The following is an 18,391-nucleotide window of genomic DNA, read 5'->3' on the forward strand; positions in this document are numbered from 1 at the left end:
TGAAAACTTATGCTGAGAAGTGATGTGGTGTTTAAATCCTGACACTGTGTTTAGAAAAACAGAAACTGCCAGAGTTTCTGCAACTGAGAAAGCTTCTTTCATGTTTCTACTGTTTTAGTTATTGAACAGAGTCCTTCTTACAGGATCAAGTATCATTGCTATTTGCAACTGTGGGAAGTTTCCATAGAGAACTGCTCGGTGCCATCAGTAAGCTTGATTTATGGAAAGGATATTATAGTAATGAAAATTAAAAAAATATCTTTCTCTTCCAAACTGAGTATTCCAAAGCAAGTTTCAACAGGAAGATCTGATGCTTCTAATGGATCTCTGTGCAGACTAATGCTAGTAGGTGGACTGGCAATCCACTGATTGCTTGTCTGGCTATGAACAGGCAGGCTCCTGGGCTCTTGCCTTTGTTAGTGTGCCCTGGGATCTCTCCAGGCAGGCAATCTGCCTGCATGTTATTAACTTTATAGCTGTTTCCACAGGCAATTTTCACCTCCCAGCTGGACAAAAAAGAGGCTAAAGTCCAGCATGCTGCCTTGCAACTTTGCACATGCATGTAGGTGACATGTAGGATGCTTGCAGCTGATCTATCAGCCTCTGTTGATTTAGGGAGGTGCCAGCTTGGTCTACTTGAAAATCTTGGCTGCTCTTCAGGGAGCAACATGCAACTAGATTAGGTCCTAATACTTGTTCCTGTACCACATGGCAAGTGGAATGTGTGCAGGTATGCTGGGGGTCATGTTAACAGACAGGGTATCCAAAAAGTCAAGCAGAATCAAGATTTCACATGGGTTTTGCGCATGTCTCCAGGAACAATGTGGTGGAAAATGAAATAAATATAGCTCATTATTAGGAAAAAAAAAAAACAACAACAATGAAACAAATTTATTTTCTTTGCAACAAGCAATTTATGTTTTCTGAAAATACATTCTTAGACTATGTTTTGTTTCAGACCTTTCATAGAATCATAGAATCATAGAATCCTAGGGGTTGGAAAGGACCTCAAAAGATCATCTAGTCCAACCCCCCTGCCAGAGCAGGGTCACCTAGAGTACATCACACAGGAATGCGTCCAGGCGGGTTTTGAATGTCTCCAGTGAAGAAGACTCCACAACCTCTCTGGGCAGCCTGTTCCAGTGCTCTGTCACTCTCACAGTAAAAAATTTTTTTCTGATATTCACCTTAAACCTCCTATGCTCCAATTTGTATCCATTACTCCTCCTCCTTTCAAAATTATGAGGAAGCGTTTGGCCGTTTAACTTCAGCTCTGGGTTTCCATGTGGTATTTACTATGTATCTATTTGGTTCCTGCTACCTTGTGTGTGCTGAATGACGTATCTGCTGGGATAGTACTTGTTTTCTCTGTTGCCAGTCATTATGATTGTTATTAATGTTTTTTTGACCTTGTAACACCAAGAAACTGTTAGATATCTTAGCATTACAGAAAAATACATTGTTGCCCTTTTAAGTTCACTTAGGAACTTGCGGGTAACTTCATGTTAAATTATTCTGCAATCTTAAAACAAGTTGTGTCCCTAGTATGAATTTATCCATAGGAGGTTGCATTGCTCTCTTTTTACGTATCTCTCAGGCCCAATACTCCTCTGGTAAAGAGGAATTTAATGGGAAGTATAATAAGAAGATACTACTATGGATGGGACTGATTACTCTGGGAACTCATTTAGTGTGATGAGACAGGCCTTTTAACTGCCATACTGCAGACAGTTGGCAAAGCAATTGCTCTTTTCCAGGTCAGGACCCAAACCTCGTAAAACCTTCTTATATAAAAGAAAGATGGAATTATTTATCCGTTGCAGTGGAATTCCAAAGATGGAAATGGAGAAGGGTCATGGACCCTAACCTGCCATTCCTGATTATACATAGGAGGACTTGGCTATTTTGAGAGTCCTCTCCACTTCTTTTCTGTTGATGGCATTATATTGTAAGTAATTGTGAGTAAGTAACTGGGCCTAGAAACTTCTGCCAATCTGAAAGGTTCCATTGTCAAAAACCAATGAGGTTCTTGGCTAAGTCAGGTACTGTTTGTACTGACCTCTTCCTCTCTTCTATCCTTCCCACCCCTTTTTCTGACACCTCCTAAGCAGCTGGGGAAAGAATGGAGCAAAGGATTTAGGTCAAAACCAAGAGAGTCTGTGGCTTTGTTTGTTTTACCATAAATGGGATTGAAGAGAGTTAGCGTGTGAGGATTTGTATGAACTGCTTTTAAGAAACAGCAATTGCAGCTTGAAGTCTAGAAAATTTTCTTAAAATGGCTTTAATTTGTTCACCTCTGTAGACTTTCTCATGTTTCAGATGCACCCAAGATGTCAAGTTCCATCATGGCCCCATTTTTACAAGAAAACATGCTATAAAAGAGATAATGAAATTTAAGTGAAAGCTGTAGTTTTTCAGCATTAATACTTTCAGATATTACAGTAATTTATCTGTCCCAGAAACAATAAAATGCCTGGATGAGCTGTATTATTTTATTAGTTTTTGCTGTGATGTGAAATGTCCAAGAAGAAGAGTTAATCTGTCTTAGTGTTTGCCAGAATTTCTTTTGGAAATTTCATTTTGGCTTGTGCAACATTAACAAAGGGAGTGATTCGTGTGAGTGGCTGGAAGTATGTGCTTGAATAGTTACTGCTATGGAAGACATGAAATAAACTGAAGTGTGATCACTGCCTTCCTTTACAGCAGTTATTGGGCTCTGTGTGCTTTCATGTCATCTGGTGCAGGCTTGATACAGTAGCAGTGTATTATATCTGGAAATATAACATGTTTCTAACTTCCCACTAAATCTTTAGTACTGGTAGTAAGCTGTACTTCATTTAACCACATTCTTTGGACATCAGGAATGGAGCCATCAATAGTTGCGGAAGCATGATTTCTGTTTATATACAAAGCTGATAATGTAATTTCTGGCCATGAACTATATTCACCTGTCTTTTACTGCAGCCCTTCCTCTACTCTGAAGTTTCTGTCAGCTACTACCCCAATTTCCAAAAGAAGAATTTAATGGAAGGATGTTTATAACTCCCATTTTAATAAGAAAACTTGTTACTATTTGGTTGCAAGCTGTTCAGTGTAAGTCTTTACTGAAAAAATTATCTGGTTTTGCTTCAGCTGGGGAGACAGAGTACATGACTGAAAATTCCAAAGCTCCTAGGCTAAACTTAATGAAACCAAACTTGTTATTCTAAGGAAATAGAGTAGAAAAATTAGAACTTTTCAGTATGCATTGCAGGTGCAAGTGCAAAATATTATTTGTAAAATAGCCTTTGCAGTTTCTCTATCTGTGTGTCCACATTATAAAGTGCATAACACTGTCATTCACAGTTCACAGCAGTAAGTTTAAAACTAACTTGAAAGTGAAGGTGGTAAACACTCAAAGTGAACATTCAATGTGGTAATTTTCTTAAAAACATCTAGTTCTTAATGAGAGCTGTCCTAAGACCTCTCAAATACTTTTTTCCCCTGTCATTGAACTAAGATATTCTTAAATTGAATTTGATTTTCCCATTTTTAATTAAGCATTTGTGATCCCAAGTAAATCCTGACAACATTCTGCAGGGAAGTAGTCTGGGAGGTGAAACACTTCACTAAGTGCAGTGTGACTTACTCTGGAATTTTTCAGTTCCCTTCGAAGTCTGAGTCTCAAAGTGATCCTTTTATTCCTTTCCCAGTGTTCTTGGACATGCCCTTCAAAGGATTAAAGGAAGGTCACTATTTAGGATAATGAATAGTTAATTGTATAAATCTTTACTGTGTTAAATTAGAAGTTTAGAATACTCTTTCTTACTAGGGAAGTGGCTGAGATGTATTTTGGACATTCATGCAGGTCAAGTAAGCCTTGTTTGGCCATCTCTGTATTAAAATACAAAGGTCTTATATGGCATCTTTCACCTTTTAAAAACATCAGCATCATTGTTCTGCAAGCAAGTTTGGAAAATCCATTTTCTATCCACTACATCACTACTAACATTCCAGGTGTGTTTTGGTAAATGTTTTTGGTAGTTAAGGCTTTACCTTGTGTCTTACAGTAAACAAGAACTGCCTCATAACAAGTTTCAAGTCACCTTGAACTAAAACGTTGTTAATTTAGCAACTTACTTTTACAGCTTTGTTAGGGCAGAGATGGGGAGTGCTTGCATAGGAGGGATTAGTTTTGTGGTAGTGGGAGCATTAGAGTTTAGGAATAAACTTCAAATGAAACTACTGGAAAATGTGCAAGATGATCATGTAAAATTGAAAACTGAAGGTCCTGGGCTAGAGATTATTTAAATTTTATTATTTTTGCGGTTTCATTTCTGTCTTAAATTTTTTGCCTGAAAATTGTGATGCAGGGTAAGACTTGATGAAATTACATAGACTGAATCAACTGAATACCTCCCTGTGGAAGATTTGCATGATGGGGTTTTTTCTTTCTAGAAAAATGGGGTAGATGTAATAACATCATAGTAAAATATCTTTTTTTATTTCAAAGTAGAATCACTTTCATTTTTTAGTAAATAATGTGTTGAGATAATCTAAATCTGAAATGCTTTAATTTTAATTTTGCTCTGAAAAACTCTTGAGTTTGTTTTCTGCATAAGAACTGAGAAATTTTCAAATACTTGTGCAGTATCTGTAGTACAACCTCAAATAAAAATATTTTTATGTCTTCAGGTTTAATTTAAATACTCCAATGTTTTAGGTTTTAAGTGAAAATGAAACAAATACTTCACAATAGCAGAAACAGAGCATGCATGAGATGTTGATATATGGATGTGATGTAGTAAAAGGCGTAAGTGTAGTTTTTGGAGTGACTGCATCATAATGGGGCAATCAGAATTTGAAAGTGTTGTGTTTGAATGTTTTAATTGAAAAAAGCATTCTGTTAAGAATAAATCTGAGAATGTGTTCATACAGCTCTACTTCACTCAAAATCAAAGTCCTTAATAATAAAATTCTTAATTGTTACAGTTCCTCAGTGTCTCCTACACTTAAAGCTGTAGAAAGAGGTAGTGTTAAAAGCAGTAGTAGTATCTGGATGAAATTTGGTTTCTGGTGAAATTCTCTAAACATTTTCACTGAAGCAAAAGAGGATCAAACCGAAGTGCTAAAAACTGATTTGAGTAATAGCAGTGAGACAAAATATGCGTGTAGTGTTTTGCACTTACGGAAGAGGATACTTTGTTCAGCTGCAGATTCAAGGTCTGGAGGAGACAGAGGTTCAGAATGGTCATTTATGTTCTTTTGTGACAAACCAGTAGATTGAGCTGACAGTATGATGTAACTATCACAGTCAAAATGGATCTCATGATCTATCTGTTTCAGGAGAAAAAGAAGTATTAATAGTGTTGTGCAAGGCATTCATGAGGCTGATATACTTTGCACAATTCTGACTATCCAGAGTGAAAAAAACGTGCACGCTGGAAGAGGTACACAGGAATTATGCCAAGCTTGCTTCTTTCCCAGTCACCTTATTATATATGTGGGGAGAAATTGCCCTCTTTAGGTCAGAAGAAGGAAAACTTAGGCATTGTTTGCTAGCTGTAAATAATCTGGGATAAGAACAAGGAACAGAAGGAATTGTTTAAGGTAAATGTTCATATTAAAAAAGATTGAAGAAACACTCAGGTATCTGAACTGTGGATTTTAAAATTATTTTCTACTGGTATTTTATTAGATAATCTGGTACTTTCAGATGGAAGGATGCAAACACCCCTGAGATATAAACTCCAGCAGAACCAACAAGATCTCTAGTGATCAGATTTGTCATGGGTCTCTGGAGATGCATAGTGTTGTTACTTTGCTCCAATTTTTTGTATCAAAAGTACCTTGTCTTGCTTGCAGACATGCCCAAACCACATTACAAAACGGCTCTGTAAATATTATTGTTATCTGTGATGTTTACACTGGCAGTAGTCTACTTTACAATCCTTGTGAATTTTAGATTATTATTATTTTTTTAAATATGCTTGTATAGTGTGCTTAGATGAAAGTGTGAATGGCTGAAGAAAGATGTTCATAACAGAACTTGAACCTCCTGTTTTGTTGCTGCTGGATTTCCTGTGCTTAGAAGTGTAGACAGAATGTAATACTCTAAAGTTCCACAGCTCACCTTTATCCATTGTGGCAAGGTTGACTGGAGACCAGTAACATGGTGATGCTTTGTTCCCTTTTTATCTTAACTGAAATTATTTTAAAATAGTGCTTTTCTTTCCAAAAGAGGCAGCTGTGAAGTCCATCTGTTCTTCAGAAAATTTGTGCTTCACCTTTTTTTTCAAACTTCACAACCTGAAAGAAGAAGGGGTACAGTGTTTGAGATGGGGAGGGGTGGTTTGCTCTTCCCAGTAGCTTTTTTGACCTTAAGAGTCATGAAGAAAAATGGGCAAAAAAGATGTAGCTGAGATAGGTTTGATATGGGTAGGAACTGCTTGAGCTTCTATTCATAGAAATGCTAAAATAGTTCAATCTTGGCTTGCCAGGAGACTGGGAAAAGATTAAGTAAAAAAATAATAGACGTTTGTAAGCATTTCTGTTATTTTTTTTAAACATGCAAAAATTCTGTGAGCAGACTTTGAGTATCCATTCGTTCTTATAAATTAAACTTTTCCTTCCTCCTTTACTGATTCATTGCCATACATTTCAGTCCTGCAGTCAGTAAGGTACGCAAGCTGCGGACAACAGTTCCTTCATTTAGGAATCTTACTGTCTTTCTAGAGGAGGCCCACTGTATTTACTGGAAGAGGAAAGGTTCCTGTTTAGAAAATGTGCCTATATAAAAACAGGCTGAGAGAATTGAGGCTACTCTGCCTGGAGAAGAGAAGGCTCCGGGGGGAACCTTTTAACAGCCTTCCAATACCTGAAGGGGGCCTACAGGAAGTGGGAAGTGGTGGCTATTCACCAGAGAGGGCAGTGATAGGACAAGGGGTTATGGTTTTAAACTGAAACAGGGTAGATATAGGTTAGACATCAGGAATAAATTATTCACCATAAGGGCAGTAAGGTGCTGGAATAGGTTGCCCAGGAAGGTTGTGGATGCCCCCTCCCTAGAGGTGTTTAAGGCCAGGTTGAATGAAGTTCTGTACAGCCTGGTCTCGTGTGAGGTGTTGCTGCTCATAGCAGGGAGGTTGGAACCTGATGATCTTTAAGGTCCCTTCCAACTTTAACTGTTCTATGATTCTGTGATATTACAGTGAACTGCTGCCCAGAAGTACATGAGTTAAGGTGGCTACCAATAGTCTGTAGCTGCATTGGCCCAACACTCCCTGCTTGGCCATTATTTGTCATATAGCCTGGACAAAACCTCACACTGATGTAGATGCCAAGTCTGTGGATGCTTGAGAGCCCAAGTATGATTGTACCCTACTACAGTAAGGAACACAGGCATACCTCGTGTGTGATCGTGTAACTAATTTGTAGCCCAGCGCAGAGGAGCAGGGGGGTTAAACTGCAGTTGTTTATCACTTTCATAGTACTTCTCTGGAGGTATTTCTTAATGTGATCCCTTCTCACTAAATACAGTTGCTGGCTGTGTCAATGCAAACATAATATTCTATGTGCTCACTGCATAATACTTTCCCAGAGACTTTTATCTTAAAACCTGGTTTCTGAAACTTACTCTAACAGTAGTAACAGAGGGCTTTGTCAGCGTTTCATGTATATTTTGTCAAGTATGTTAGTGAATGAACTAGTTTGTACTATCTAAAAATGTTAACTTCTTAATAAGTACTCATTTTCTCAGACCCAGGCTGCCAAAAATATAATTTGTAACTGGGGAGAGAAGTGGCCAATGCAAAATAACTTTTTTTTTTTTTCCTGTAGTGTTGTAAAGCGTAAGTCCATTTTTAAAAAACATGAATACAAATGGAAAAAAACATAAACAGCTGTCATTGATTAAGAGCTGTATGAGTTACAAATTAATCACCTTCTGTCTGTGCATATTGGATGTCTTGTAAAATTTTTCTTTTGGATATGTCCCTCCTGAAAAGGTTTTAAATAACACAGGAAATTGTTTCCAAAGTATAGTTGTGGCAAGATTTCAATCTAACTTTCTAGATTGTGTGTGAAGCACCATCCTCACCAATAGTCCTTGAGGTATTTATTATACCTTCCTATCCAGATGAGTAGGTCATGTGCATACATTTATTTAAATATATTATACATAACTTTCTTTTAATTCCTTTTAGGTTCTAAGACTAATAAAATTGAATTGAGCTAAAAAAAACCTAATCCATGCAAGGTATTCACTCTGGAAAGCTTTAATTTTCCCCAGTGAGTGACACATTTGTCTTCTGTCTGCAAATCTGGAAAATTTATTTAAATGTATGCTTCCTCTTTCCTTTACATAGAATTAATGTAGACAAGAATTAGGCACTGAAAGAAAGAGTAAAATCAAATTTGAGAGAAGAGTCACTGTTGAGAGCTTGTTGAAAAGCTGTCTTTTTCTTACAAATACAAGAAGAGTTATCATAGTATCTTTTACTTCTATTTGGTCTTAATTTACTGTTGTAAGGTACAGTATGTAGATTAAACCTTTGAAGCATCCTTTGAAGGCTGGAATTGCTGTGTGTGAATTAAGAAGAGTTAATTCTGGTTAGTAAATTTTGGATTTGTGAGTAAAATTTCTGTATTCTTATGCCTCAGGATGCATGGTGTTTACCACTGAGATCAAATAACTTGTATCCTTCCCACATTCCCCTTTTGATATGGGGTTCAAATGACAAATTAGTTTCTCTGAAATTTTCTTTGAAAATTGACTGTGGAAATTAGGTCTACATGTTCCTTGTCACAAAAAAACAGGGGTTGAAGTGAAGGGTGTCCCATTGTAATCTCATTTTCTCTTAGGAGTCCCAGCAGAAAGTCAGTTCCATTGTCACTTTTTCCTAAGAATCCCTTTATTTCAACACCTTATCTCAACTGAGAACCTTTTTTTGGTTTTGTTTCTAGTATTGAAGCAACACTGTTTACAGCTAAGATGACTCTCACCATGATAGCTGTGCCATAAGAGAAGGCAACTATCAGATGTACAGCAATAGGAAGCTATTTCTGAAAACAGCTGGCTTTGGTTGGGATGCGAATCTGCCTTTGTGAATTTTTTGAGCTCTTCTTATTGATGAAGGTGCTTCCTGCTTTCCAAGAATGTGAAAACATACTTAAGCAGTTTTGATTCTAGAATTTGTGAAACCTTTATGAAATAAAATATTCATTTGAAAATAACTTGTCTAGCTTCACAAAGCTTGAAAGTCATTCTTGTGAAGCTTAATGTTGTTCTGAAGAGTTTCTCCTTGATGATCAAGTTTTTATATAGAAAGTTTTATTTTTTAATGTGATAATTCTAAGATAGGCAGAATTTTGAAAGGGTTAGGGAAGAAACAGCTTATTAATGCAGAGATCTATAAGGAATGTCATTATTATGCACACCTCTGTCAGCATCAAGTGCTGGAATTGCAACTGGTACTTGAGATCCATGTTTTGCATGCTGAAGAAAGCTGTATTTTTACTCAGAGTTTTATAAGAACAAAAGTGCTAGCCTGAAGTCCCCTAAAAGCAATTAACAACTGTTAATAATAAGCTTTCTTTACATTTTTACATTTTTATAGCACTACCTAGTACAAAATGTAAATTGGCTAGAAACACCTCACCTATTTCTGCAAATAATATATTAAGTATTTGTTATTAATAATAAAGTATTACAACTACATTAAGAGGAGTTAATCTGTAACTAGGAACTGAGAAAACATGAAACAAGGCAGTTGCATCTGCAGCTAGACTAGTCAAATAGGACGTACCTCATCTGAGGAAGATCTGTACTATTTGACATGCTGAGAGAATTAAGGTTGGTCAGCCTGGATAATAGAAGGCTCTGGGGAGACCTCATAGCCTTCCTACAGGGGGGCTGCAGTAAAGCTGGAGAGGGACTTTTTACAAGGGCAGTAATGAGGGAGAATGGCTTTAACCTGGAAGAGTGTTGATTGAGATTAGATATTAGGAGTGCGAGGGTGGTGAGACACTGGCACAGGTTACCCAGGTAAGTTGTGACTGCCCCCTCCCTGGAAATATTCAAGGCCAGGTTGGATGGGGCTTTGAGCAACCTGGTCTAGTGGGAGGTGGCCCTGACCATGGCAGGGAGTTTGGAGATAGATAATCTTTCAGGTCCCATCCAACCCAAACCATTCTATGATTTTATTTACAGGTTGATTTGGTGACTTTATGTAATGTGTGATTGCTAACAGCACTTTGTCTATTAAAAAAATAGAGATCATATTGCTTCAAAATCTGAAAGCACGAAGTGTCATTTTCCCACCTACTCACGGTTTCACAGAAGATTCTCTTTTTGAAAGCAAGAAATACGTTTAAATTTTTTTTTATTTTTTTAAATGAAGTCTTTTGACATACACTGCTGTAGTTAAAATGTGGCACACAGAACAATTTGATTGTTGAGAAGTCAGTTCCATTTGACGGAAAGAATGGACAGACAATTTTTTCTTGGAATGGAATTTTCTGGAAGAATTGAAATTAGAAAGTAGGTGTTGAGAAATGCTGTTTGTTCTATTAGTGTGCAGTGTTTCATAAGAGCTTTCATTATAAAGCAATGGGAAAAGTTAAGGGTAAATTCCTGTGTGGGAGAAGGGGCATATACGCTTTCTAATTCTCTTGATATATGCTGCTGTGCAACATGCAAAGCATTGCAGTACACAGTGGTTTCTCCAATTTTTTTGTAGCTTGCTTAGGATCTCAACAGAAAATTTTTTAGTGTATCTGTATATGTGTCTGAGCATGCATATATAACTCAGCAGGAGTTTAAAAGAGTACAGTTAAAAACAAGAACAGTATAGGTGTAGCATAAGATAATACTATGAGATAAGAATATTTAGTCGTATGTTGGAAAACGGGAAAAGAATGATCTTGCGAAGTTCCAGGGGTGCTGGAACTTTTGAGCTCGGCCTAGGCTGGCACAAGCTGCAAGCTCTGGGCTAGCTGATGTAAATACCTGCTAAGGGCTGCTGCACACCCAAGAACTCCGTAATATGTGAACATGCTGAACTTCTAACGTAAAGCACGTGTTTTGTTCAGCTTTTTCTTAAATTAATGGGTTGAAACAGACAGTTATAAAATAAATTCTCAGCACTAATCTCAATGACTTTACAGGACAGGAGAGCTGGGATGGTGGGATTTTCTGACTTTTTCTTGGGCTCTGTTGTTCTCTCTCACCTAAATTGCTGCAGCCAGCTCTGTGGATCTGTACATAGTGAGGAAAATGTCCACTGTGGGTACTGAACAGGCATGATAAGTTTTAGATTTTAGGATATACTTCGTGTTGTAGCATGTTGTGGTGTTAGCATCTCCATTACCCTTAGTGCTGGAGTGCAATAAGGCAGAACTAGTTGTAAAGGACTGGGGGATGGCAGATGCTGGGGGTGGACACAAGTGTCTCCAAGGTAAGAATTGCCTTGGAAGCAAATTTTTGGTTAAAAAAATTGGTTTGTAACTATGTGTCAATTTTAAAAACAGTGGCTGAGAACTTGTTCCGAAAAGGAGATTAAATGAAGACAGAAATTAACAAATTGCTTTTATTGTATTTGGAAGATTATATGTACCTTATACATGGTATATACTTGTTTGATTTCTCGGTCTTTAAGCAGTTGTGAATCTTGAAAGGAATGTGCTGGGTGTGGATTTAAGTTGATTGTGATGATAAGGAGTTGGATAGATCTTTTCCACCTTTCAAGCAATAACAAAATAAGTCCTCTTCCCTTTGTCCAATTGCTCTCAGTAGGTGTAGTTGGCTGCTTAACATCTCTAAAGTTAATACTGTGGAGTTTCCCAGAGCTTTTGTTATTTATGCAAACCTGTTTTGGTCAGTACTTATCTTTTGTTTTTGTTTTGTCAGCAGCCATGCAGCAGGTCCTGGATAACCTTACTGATCTGCCGACATCGACAGGTGCTGAAGAAATAGACCTGATTTTTCTTAAAGGAATTATGGAAAACCCTATTGTAAGATCACTTGCTAAGGTATTTAAACTTGCTGCTCGGAGTAGAATCTTTGAATGTTTTAACTCTTACATTATTGTGTGAATATTGGTTATGGATTGAGGTATTAACAGAGGCTTTTATGTACAGTAGGTCTTATTAAAATACTTGAAGATATCATATAATGTGATTTCTGTGCATGCTGATTTATTGTTATATGGAAAAATCTAGAGGAAGAAGACAAATTCAGAGAATTCAGAATTAATGTGGAAAAATTATTTATGAAGAAAATGTCAAAATACTTGAAATTAGAAGCAGTGTGTAGTCTCATCACCACTGTTGTGTGCAAAACCAGTATGCCTTCTGACTTTCAGCATTTCTGGCAAAGATGAAACGTGAGAGCAATAACTCTTTCCCCCATGGTGTAAACAAGTTTTCTTCTTGTGTCTGGCTGAAAATTACTTTCTGATGAGCCCAGTAGTGTTCTCTCCATGCCGTTTCCTGGATTTCAGAGTAATACTGGAACCTTTGATTGTCAGCTCTCTGAAACATGAGCTATCCTTAATTTTGGTCTTGCCTTATGAAAATAGTTTATTTATAGATGGTACATATTTATAAGTGTGTAAGGTGGTATTTATAAAAAGATCTTCGGACTTTTAAATGAAAATGTAATAGGAGATGCAGTCGTTATTGCACAGCACTTAAATTCTTAGTCTTCCTGAAAATAAGGTCCTTTAATGAGGAAGAAATAGTTTATATGAATAGACATCTGAAAGCAGTGCCCTCTGGGCAGGCATGAAATACTCTGTAAAGGTAAAGGATTGTTGTTCAGGGGTTTTGTTCCATATAAAAATCTGGAAAGGAAAATTTCTCATAAGAATTCATAGAAGAATTTACTTCTATTTAGCTGTTCAAAAAAATGGGTTGTGAGTGGAAGACATTGTGTAATAATAAATTTAGAAATAATGGATGTGTCTCATCAGCGAGTAAGATTACTACAGAGGGGAAGATTTGTGTACTCAATTTACTAGAGTAAGTAAAAACATTTTCTTACTTAGAGTTATTTCCAGCTTCAGTGTCTTCTGCATACGTCATCTTTAATATTTATCATGAAGAAAATGTTCTTTGCAAAGGATTTTTTTCTAATCAAGAAGTTATGCTTTAATGGACAATGACAATTATGTGGAATTTAATGACTAGCATGTAAAAAAAATGCTTGTAATGGAGACAGACTCTTAGTGATAAACTTGCCTTATCTACAATGCTGAAAGGTTATAATTGTGTTCATATGGCATGGCCTCACATTTTCGTTTGCAATTATTCTAAATTAAACCCAAAAATTCAGTCCTAACCAGCACAGCTAAGTAAGGACAAGATCAACATGACAATACATTTCAATAATTATATGTTGTCCATTTTTCTCTAAAAATATTTAAAACTTGTTTTACAATTAGAAAAAGTAGGCAATTCTCAACACCCTAAGATGGTCAGATTGTTTAAGCACATTTATTTCAGGCCAGGCCAGAAAGGTTAAAGCTTTTTAATTTTCCTTTATTAGTCAATTATTAAGACTATCATTATGTAAAGTATCCCAAAAGGACAAAAAGAAACTTAGGGAAATGTTCCATGAGCCATATGAGCTTATTTTTTCTTTTCAGTCCTTCAGAAAAATAAGGCAAGCAATAGCATAATAGCTATTTTATAAAAATTTGCAATGCAAAGTTTGGCTAATCTTTTAAAATTGTGTTAAATTTATTTCACACATTTTCAGTCTAGAATAAAGGCATCAAGGCAGAAATTACAGATCTTATTTCAGATTGTGCTCTTTTACTGCACCTTTTCATTCTTCAGTGGGTAGTCAGGGAAAGGGCATAACTGTAATCACTTAGATGTGGTTTCCTGTCATTTACTGATGTTTATGCTCAGTCCTAACTGACCTTTAGAGTTATGCTTTTTTGGTAACAGTTGAGTTTAGAACATGCATTTTACTCAGTTTTGCTACTGAACTGTCATATCAAAATTATCTTCTGAATTGTTAACTGTTCTTTTGAACCTCAAAACTTCATCTTCTTTTAGAACTACAGTCACACTACTGCTTTGAGTACTGTAGCATCGTCTAAAGCATACCAGGTGAATGCCTAACCCAGACCTAGGAAACATTTTAGGAATAACCTATAAAAACTGAATCCAGTATTCAGGGTGTCAGACTATTGGAAGCAAAAGCCTTACTGTTTCAGTATTTGGCAAGTATAATAAATATCAAGTGAATCAAAAGACTCAATTCAGTATCACTATTTCCAAAATTATGAACTGAAAATAAAAATTCCAATATCTAAGATATTACTTTTTTTTTAATGGTTCATACCACTCCATATCCTGCTACTCCCCTACATACCAAAGGATCAGAGATTGTTGATTGATACACTTTCTGTTTCTCGGTATATACATGCCCTTAGTTTTGAAGAGAAGGGCAAGGATATTTGTATTTAGGTTATAATTTGTGTTACTGGTAGTATTTAAAAAAAAAAAAGGGATAAAGAAGGTAACCCATATTCTCTAATCTTTTAAAGGTTTTGCAGTTGTAGTATGTTTAAAAGCCAATATATGCGTGTTTTTAAAGTAAACTTTAAAGAAGGATATTGTTTACTGTACATATTGTGTACAAAATAGCATTCTCTTATTAAGGGGAATGTGTGTGGGAATGTGTGTGCCAAGCTTCCTGTGACATTGTAATTATGGTCATTTGGTTTGTGCATGTTGGTGTTGGGGAATGCTTGATATGTCTGTCTTTATGGTGTTAGCCTTTCTAGTGTTTGGTCATCAGTCCTGCAGAAATACCATTTTAAAGATATGAAGTAGAATTTAATGCTCACATGATTTCAGGAAACTAAGTGTTCTGGTTTTAGCAAAATTTTCTTTTAATATCTGTTTTAAAGCTCTAATAACAAAGTAGATGTGTTTTGCATACCTTCAAGTTGTATGTATGGAAAGTATATATAGATGACTGCCAAATACATTTGTTATTTGTTGTGGTTTTACATCCCAAAGTGATTTTTATGTACTTCTTGTTGCTACTGTGTTGTAAATAGCTCTTAATTGAGGGTGTAGAGAATCTTAGTTATTTTTGGCCTCTTCTTATTCCCTAATTTTATGATACAGCACTGCCTGTAATGAATAAGTGCAGCATTTGGATTTATGAGATCTTTCTCTTGAAACTCAGAGCTCCTGCCTTTCAATGAATTTGTGGGGTTTAGGAAACGGTTATGTTTGCAGCACTAGCTCTATAAAGAGACGAAAAATTATCACAGAATCACAGAATGGCTGAGATTGGAACATACCTCTGGCAGGCATCTGGTCCGACCACCTGCTCAAGCAGGGTCACCTGGAGATGGTTGCCCAGGACCATGTCCAGATGGCTTTTGACTATCTCCCAGAAGGGAGACTCTAGGCAAACTGGGCCAGAGCTCAGCCAGCCTCACAATAAAGAGGTGTTTCCTGATGTTCAGATAGAGCCTCCTGAGTTTCAGTTTGTGCTCATTGCCTCTGGTCCTGTCACTGGCCATCATTGAAAAGAGCTTGGCTCTGTCCTCTTTGCACCCTCCATTCTGGTATTTATGCACCTCAATGAGATTGCCCTGAGCCTTCTCTCTGTGAGGCTGAACAGCTCTCTCAGCTTTTTATCAAATGTGAAGTGCTCCATCCCCTTCAACATCTTAGTGGCCCTTTGCTGGACTCTCTCCAGTATGTCCAGAACTGGACACAGTACATGTGGCCTCACTGGTGCTGAATAGATCTCAGCTTTCTGGCAACACTCTTCTTAATGCAGCCCAGGATACTTTTCTTGAGAATTTCCTTTAGTGGTGCAGACTTCCCTTTAGAATTTGCTGTTTTGAAGGTGTTTGAATGAGTGCAACCTGAGGGAAATGCTTCTCTTGCAAACTTTATTTTTTTTTCTGAGCAGATCCCATAGTTCCTTTTTTTTCTTTCTTCTAGAAGGTATACTTGTTCTGGGCTGTGATGCAGAAGAGACCTGAGGCAATAGTGTTCAGGGAGGACTGTTTTGTGTATACAGCATAGAGGTTATACGAAATGAGGACATACGAGCATCTCTTAAGAGGTGTTGCTTAAAAAGTTTGTTGGGTCACATAATTAAGCATGCAAAATCCTTCAGCAGTTTCAAGATAAAATATAGAGTTTACACTATATGCAATTTTTCTGGCTTTCCTGCTAAAGTTTACACCGAAAATGAAAATTTGTAAGTTTGAGCTGCTTGAAACTCACAGTATAGTCTCATATGTTTAATCCTACAGGCTCATGAGCGACTGGAAGATTCTAAACTTGAGGCTGTCAGAGACAACAACCTGGAGCTGGTGAATGAAATTATTGAAGACATCAGTCCCTTAGTAAATAAAGATGAAAATATTGCTGAATTGGTTGGAATACTCAAGGAGCCTCATTTTCAGGTGCCACCTTTATATTGTATATTACCAACTTACTGTATCAATGGCCACATTTGGACCAAGAAATAATAATGAAACAAAACCTGAACTGCAGCAAACATTAATATGTCGGACTTTACTTTGAATGAAACGTAAAGCAGAAGCCATGTGGGCTTAAGAGCAAGCATAATTTTATTCTTTCATGTCACCTCAGGAACATCTTTACTTGTTGTATTAAAATCCACTTGAGTTATAAATCTGGGACAAACATTTACTTCCTATATAACTGGATTTTCCATAACAATTCCCTCAAGGCTTCATCCTTAGCATTTCCAAGTGGTTGCAGTTCCATTCTGCACTTCAGTTCGGCTGTTGGCATCCATACTCACTTGTAAAATGTAGAGCTTGCAGAGTGAAGGAACTAGATTCTTCTGTGATGAGCTCTGCACTGCAGCTTAAGTTGAGACTTTGTCTCCCTCTCACTATTGCTTTACTTAACATCAATGAAGTTTTAATGTACACTTGTCAAAAGCAGATGTTTTCCCATAGCTGCTGTTCTATTACCAGCTTCCATTCTGACTCTCTGAAGATTAGGGTTTGTAAATCCTTGGTAGATTCTGGACTTTCTAGGCAGGCTTCAGCTGACTTTAGTACTTACCTATCGATAAATCCTGTAGAATAACGTAAGCAAACCTTTTCCCACAGTATAGATATGCTTCTTTTGGCAGACAGGTCTAGAGTCATATGTGTTTTTTGGGTATATGAGTTTAAACACACTTTTTTCCCCCCTAAATTTTCAGTTACACATTATACAAACATAGCAGTGAGATACATTACCATTTAACACAGATAAACACTGGAAATGCTGCCAAGTTGTGGCCTTTTGGAAGAAGGAACACTTCAAGAGCTCAGCTTTTGAGGTAATAGCTATTCTGAGTGTTGAGAGTTCCTCTGCCTCTTCTGAGGAGCAGTTCACCCAGAATCACAGAATCTTAGGGGTTGAAAGGGACCTTGAAAGATCATCTAGTCCAACCCCCCTGCCAGAGCAGGAGCCCCTAGAGTAGGTCACACAGAAATGCTTCCAGGTGGCTTTTGAATGTCACCAGAGAAGGAGACTCCACAACCTCTCTGGGCAACCTGTTCCAGTGCTCTGTCATCCTCACAGTGAAAAAGTTTTTCTGTATGTTTATGTGGAACCTCCTGTGCTCCAGCTCACACCTGTTGCCCCTTGTCCTGTCAATGGATAAGCCTGACTCTGTCCTCCTGACATCTGCCCTTCACATATTTATGAACATTGGCCTCCCTTGTGCTCTTTTTCCAGAAGGGCATCATAACCAAGGGATCAAAGACTGTAATTTGGAGGCTTACTGGTGAATAAACCTTCAAATCAATCTTTGATCCCTTAGCAGTAGTTGATACTGGAAAAGGAGGGGATGCGTTTGAAGGAATTGGTAGTTACAATACAAAAAGATTGAAATTGGGGACCACCTGGTGCAGTGACAGGCCTGACAAAGATCCATTGTGTTAGATAGAGAAACTAAAGCTGACAAGTCCAAGAGGATGAATCAAAAGATGAAAAGGACTTGATAAGTGAAGAACTTCAGCTGAAGAGTGACTCTGAAAGGCACTGTAGCAATGATCTCTGAAGAGAGATACCAAAGACGAGAGAGCAACTGGACAAAGAATCTTTGTGATGGAGACTGGAAATGTCCTGTAGGCGACTGAGATAAAATATTAATTTTAATGGGAGTGAATAGTCAATACTAAGGTAAACCCAGCATTCAATCCTGTTCAGTGGTCATATTTACAGAGGCACAACATAATTCTGGTGTCAGTTACTGCGTTAGTTCAGGCTTAAGCAACTTACACATTTAAAAGTTCCAGAGTAGCTGGTGAACAAAAATGCCAATATTTACACCATTTCCTGTACATTTTTGTCATTTTATTTATAAAGAACTGACTTGAAATTGCATATATGCTACATT

The 18,391-nt window shown here is 37.2% G+C and overlaps 1 protein-coding gene across 2 annotated transcripts in view; it reads left to right on the plus strand.

Annotated features, from left to right (window-relative positions):
• The window catches only part of PALS2 (protein associated with LIN7 2, MAGUK p55 family member), a 59,817-nt gene that overhangs the window by 15,400 nt on the left and 26,026 nt on the right, over nt 1–18,391 (plus strand). The window contains exons 2-3 of one of the 2 annotated variants that reach the window (XM_051610892.1): nt 11,891–12,009; nt 16,278–16,430. In XM_051610892.1, the coding sequence (XP_051466852.1) occupies nt 11,893–12,009; nt 16,278–16,430 (270 nt within the window). In that variant the 5' untranslated portion in view covers nt 11,891–11,892. Of the gene's footprint in view, nt 1–11,887; nt 12,010–16,277; nt 16,431–18,391 lie in introns of both variants that reach the window. The other variant, XM_051610893.1, reaches the window with a different exon arrangement.

This window comes from Apus apus, chromosome 2 (assembly GCF_020740795.1).
Source record: "Apus apus isolate bApuApu2 chromosome 2, bApuApu2.pri.cur, whole genome shotgun sequence".
Lineage (NCBI taxonomy): Eukaryota > Metazoa > Chordata > Aves > Apodiformes > Apodidae > Apus > Apus apus.